This window comes from Sturnira hondurensis, unplaced genomic scaffold (genome assembly GCF_014824575.4).
Source record: "Sturnira hondurensis isolate 20B ecotype Veracruz unplaced genomic scaffold, ASM1482457v3 Scaffold0020958, whole genome shotgun sequence".
Classification (NCBI taxonomy): domain Eukaryota; kingdom Metazoa; phylum Chordata; class Mammalia; order Chiroptera; family Phyllostomidae; genus Sturnira; species Sturnira hondurensis.
In genome coordinates, this window is record NW_028093589.1 from 538,381 (window position 1) to 543,777 (window position 5,397).

General features: G+C 44.7%; 1 protein-coding gene across 2 annotated transcripts; it reads right to left on the reverse strand.

Annotated features, from left to right (window-relative positions):
• Positions 1-1,654: 1,654 nt before the first annotated feature.
• LOC118976553 (spindlin-2-like) lies at positions 1,655-3,741 on the reverse strand. Of its 2 annotated transcripts, none has more exons than XM_037031077.1 (2): positions 3,452-3,741; positions 1,655-2,763 (listed from the first exon to the last, which is right to left on the reverse strand). In XM_037031077.1, the coding sequence occupies exon 2, from the start codon at positions 2,759-2,761 to the stop codon at positions 1,985-1,987; it is 777 nt and encodes a 258-aa protein (XP_036886972.1). In that variant the 5' UTR covers positions 2,762-2,763; positions 3,452-3,741; the 3' UTR covers positions 1,655-1,984. The 2 variants fall into 2 exon arrangements, with proteins under 2 accessions (XP_036886972.1, XP_036886971.1); XM_037031076.1 differs by having other exon boundaries at positions 1,655-2,783.
• Positions 3,742-5,397: the final 1,656 nt, after the last annotated feature.

A 5,397-nucleotide genomic window follows, 5' to 3' on the forward strand; every position in this document is an offset into this window, starting at 1 on the left:
AGAAATCAATAAAAATATGAAAATCAAAAAACAAGAGAGCAGGCTGAAATTGGCCCATGGGTGAACTACATGTGCATGCCAGACTAAATTGTGGGATGTATGAAAAAAAACTAACTCCTGCTATGGTGAGGTGGCCCGCCTTGTGTCATTCTCAGGGCAAAGGGGTTCAGGTCATGTAGGATAGAGAATGAAGAGGAATTACCAACTTCTTTCTAATCCTGTAAACTCCCTGTCTCCACCTTCTCCCAGGAGTTAGGGGAACCTGGGCAGTGGCAGTCATCAGAACTCTTTCCACTTTTCTGGTAAACCAGACAGAGGGTTTGAGGGGAAATTTCCCTAACAGGACTGGAGAGAGGTAAGGAGGGGAAGAGAAGGACATACCCATGTGCCAATTGACACATACACAGAGAGACTGTATTAGAGTTAATGTACCCTCTTACCATCAATCACACCTCTGTGTGACAAGAGTCGAAAAAATTCCTCACACCAAGCCACAAATACCAGCTTGACTGACCCATGCCATCTATTTCACCTGCAACCAGAGCTGCACACTCTCCCATCAGAGCTCCCCATGTGCTTGGGGGAGGGGCAAAACTGGCCAGGAGGTCCCTGTGAAGGGTTAGTAGCCACCCGATTTGTTGAATATAGCCCCCAAATGCTGCTTCTGGGGGCAGCAGACCTCAATCAGGTGAAGCACTGGGTGGAGCCACCTGCAGTTTCAGGCAACTACTAAAAGCAGCATGGACTTTCATGGCCCATTCCCTGGAGAGAAGCAGCAGCCTCCATCCTCTGATGCCCTTCCTCCATAGGAAGGCAGGGTACAGTCCAGCGGGAGGAAGAACAGTGAAGGGACTGCTAAACCTGAGCTCAACAAGGTTCGCAGGAATTGTTTGCACAGCATGGGGTAAAGGAACCAAGACCTTCGGGTCCAACATTTACTGCCCCTGGGTCCTCTGGGAACTGTGAGGCCACCCACAGCCACATGCTTAAGTGCGCAGTCAGAACGTGTGTTTAGGCTGAGGGTTGGGGGTTCTGCTTTGCGTTGTGTGGCATGAGTTCCCTGGAATAAAAGTTTTGGGTATAAACTTGGCTGCTGCTTAGCATTTGAGTCATCCCTGTCAATCCATCTGGTTTCTTTGACAGCAGTCACATCTTTTGTGCACAGAGGCAGGGACAGCATCATGCACACTGTCAGAAGTCCCCCTTTCCCCTGCACATTCCCATCTCTCATGGAGCCCCCTGCCCACACCTGCATTCTCACTCCCTGGGGTCAGTCTTTCTTCTTAGAATTCCTCCCTCCTCAGTGTCCCTGCAGCTTTGGCCCCCACACATGCATAGACCCTCTCTTTGAGTATCCTTTAGCCTCTCCCCAGATCCCTGACAACATCGTCTCCCCCCCACCCCCGCTTGCTCTGGACTTCTGAGCTTCTCTGTGGGCCCCACTCCACTCAGTTTACTGTTTTCCTCTAAACCCCAAGATCGCCCTCTCCCGCCTTTGTTCTTTACCTCCTTCCAGTTGGATGCCTCCCCCTCCTAAGACATTCCTCACCCAAGGAGACCTCCATTTCTGGCCCCTCCCCACCTCTTCCTGAGCAGTCACTTCCTCTTTCCCCTCCCCCCACAGCCCATCTCTAGTTCCTTCTCCTCCCTCCTCCCAAGACCAGGCCAGCTAAGCCCTATTCCATTTTTAGATGACTGATTATGATACTTGCTGAACTTTGTTCACAGCCTGAATTTACAGCTGTCCCTTCCTTTCATACCCCATCCACCAAACATGATCATATCTATTCAACATGATAAAGTCCTTCCATACATGTCATGTCAACATACATTTATATTTTTCAGAACAAATCAACAATTATGCTGGCAATGATGTTGGTTAGTAGGGACTCTAAAGCTTTCTATACATTAAAAAATTACATTTTTTGTGTGCCTCCAAACCACACATTTGCCTCCAAAAATGTGGCCAATTGTACCCTAACAGTTAGGACTTTTTCACCAAATCATAGACATAGATATGGAAGTCATCATCAAACTTGATGAAATACACAGAGGGTTTGGCTTCCACTTGGTGAATGACCATGCCGATCCGTTTGGAGCCATCTTCTTTGGTATATTCCACATGTTTACCTATCAGGCCATCTACAACTCCTCCTGGTTCCCTCTCTGCTGGAGGAGACTCACTGGACTCTGGCATGATACGGAGGTCTCCTTCTTTGTAATCATCTAGAAGCTGGTACATGTACAAGACAGGATCTTTCTCATAGGTGATATAAAACCAGGCTTTCATGATTGGTGCTTGGGCTAGGACCATCCCTCTCCATTCATCCTTTGAACCATGCTCACCCTCAAAAATATGTTCCACAGCTTTACCAATTATGGTATTTGCAAGGTGCAAATCTCTGACTCGAGAAAATGGCACCTTATCTGGAAGGATTTTAAGCTTTAAAATCCTTTCATCTTTGTGAAGTTCCAGTCCATAAACACAGTCAATTCCATCATATTTCACCAGATAAAGAGAAGGATTTATAGGCACCTGATCCAGAACGGTTCCTTTCCACTGGGTGATGGGCTCATCGCCTTCCTTCCATCCATGTGAAATTCTGCAGCCCACGATGTTTCTGCGGGGTTGGGATGAAGGTCTGCCCCTCTGCTTCTTTTGAGAGGATTTTTTCTTCCTCCTATTTGCAGATCCGGTGTGGCGACTGACAGCTTCTCTGATTTCTTGCCCTGCAGCTTCCTTTTTGTGGGGAGTCTTCATATCTGCAGGTGGAGGAAAGAGGCTAGGGAGAAACATTTAGTGTATTACAGCATGAAATTTTTTTTTCTCTATGGCAAAATCCCTGGGCACCAGGTACACTGCCACTCAAATTACTTAGATATGTCTAACAGGAATGCTGGTTATCAAGATATTATGGATGCTTGCCTGCAGTGCCCTCCCTCCAGGCTCCTTTGACTGTGATGGAGTTTTAGAGAGGTGGTGATTGTTTTGATTGAGGCCCCAGCAGTAGAGATCAGGGTCCTTTCCATACTGCCTGATCTTCTGTTGCTATCTTAGAGTCCCCACACCAAACACAAGTATTCATCATTTCTTAGATCTCACTCCATCTCTCCCATTTCCACTAGTGTATTCCACATGTCCCTTGCCCATCGCAGCCTGCTCTTCATCCCTCTTGCTTCCCATCCTAATGCCTTCTGCTTGGAGTTCAACCCCTCTCTCCTTCATCTTACTGTTCATCCCCATTTTCCCTCTGTGAGCCCACAAGAGACCTATTTCCATTTCTGGCCACCTTTGAACACCATCCAGGTGCTTTTTGGCTCCTCACTCTCACCCCAAGTGGCCAAGTCACTCTTCTCAAGTATCTCTCATGTCCCACCCCAGAAGTTACCCCAACTGTCCTGCCTGACACAAACTAACCCCCATCCTCCCGTTTTCTAGTCCAGTGCCCACCTTCCCGCGTCCAGCGATCGCGGGCCTCACGTGCCCAAATCACACACGTTGTTCCTGCCAGTGCTGTAAGCCTGTGTGGAAAGAGGATCAGCAGATGCCGAGCCGGGAGCTTGCTGAAACTGCCTGGAGAGAATCCGTAGACGAGGAGCGTGTCTAGGAGGCGGCCAGGCACGCCAAGAGGATGGTGGTTGTGTCTCCGGCACTGTGCTGACGGGCCCTCTTCTTCCCGGACGGCTGCAGACACCTCTCTGCCACATCAGGATCCCACCGGGCGCTACTGCTGCAGCAGTCTCCTCCCTCCTTCCGTAGCGCAGCTTCCTGCCAGGAGAGAGGCCTCCTCTTCCTGCCGAACAACGTGCGTCCCCCTCCCCCAACTCTCACACCCACCTCTAAACCGGGTTGGGCAAGCGCTGGTCCCCTCCTGGACCCACTCCTTCCTTTCCAAAATCCAGAGCACAACAACCCCCACACCCAGCCAGCCAGCCTCCCTTTCTCCAGTTCAGGGCCCCCAGGCTCCCCACCCCCACTCCACCCAACCCCCACATCAGTGCCCCTGCCCCATCTGTTTTCCATCTAGGAATTCGCCCTTTCCTTTACCCGGTGCTTTTCTGGAGTTATTCTTTATAGCAGAAACCTGTCTTTCCTTGCCATTTCAAAGGATTTGTGGTAGAATAAGAAAAATGCACTAGTGCTTAGTCTGCCATCTTGACCCAATCCCTAGGAAATTTGTACTCTCTGGTCATTCCCAGGCTTTATTTCTTGAATATATATTTTTCCATTTTTTCCCACTGATTGATAAAAAGAACTACATGCACAATGTGGACACTGTAAAATTCAGAAAATTCACTTGAAGAAAATAATCCACTTCTCATTCGCCAGAACTCAACAACAAAATATTAGCACTCATTATTTCATCTGCCTTTTTTCTAATCTCTCAGAAATCTGGGATCATTTTGAAAAATCATTTGTGAAAAATTATTTGTAAAATCATTGTTATGATACTTTGAAAACACAGTGTCTATTGCAATATTAGATGTAATATTCTCCAGTAAAATTAATTTTACCTGTTTTTATTGAAGTATTTAAAAGTAGAAATAAATTATTACCAATAAAATTTAATTTTCTATTATCCTCAAGCCCTGATCTTATTCCCTTCTCTTTCTCTAATGTTAATATTCATTGTTCGTTTTTGTGTATTCTAATAATCATATACACACAGAGATGAATACTATACATTTTCTCTCTCATTTATTTTTAAAATGTACATTCTGAGTGATAATTACCCCATACTCTTAGGAAAAAATAATAATTCTTTTTTAATTGCCTATACCAGACATTTCTGGCGCATGCACTGAGTCATTATGACCCCGCTGTAAGAGTATGATATCTCTACATGTTATAACCAAGAGTGCATTTAGTTAAACAATATTTTCTAAAACCTTTTTGTACTATGTAAGTCTATTCTTAGGATATTCAAGAAAATGTTTTTTCTTAATGATTACATTGTAAACAAACCTGAAATAGAACTCTGATGTCCCTCAATCTAATTTGCCTAAGCTTTATTTAAAACTTAGTTTTATTACAGGTATGTTCTTTTTTCTGGATCTTATTTTTATTACTGAATATTTAAAAAATTATCTGTGTTGTATTTCTGCCATTTCTTGCCACCTTCAAACTCCTGAAGATATGATATTTTGTCATCCATTGAACAATATTATTAAATGTCCTTTCTACTTTTGATATAATTTACATTCATTTCAAATTTCATTTTTAAAAATAATGCTGCAATAATATGTCCCTGTACTTGTCCCAGAATTTTTACAGTATATACACTGAAAGAAGAAATACCGAGTTGTATGTATAAACTCTTCAAAGTTCATAAATAGTGCCAAATTGCTACATTAATTGGCTGTACCAAATTATGGTATACTCAACATTATAGGTAT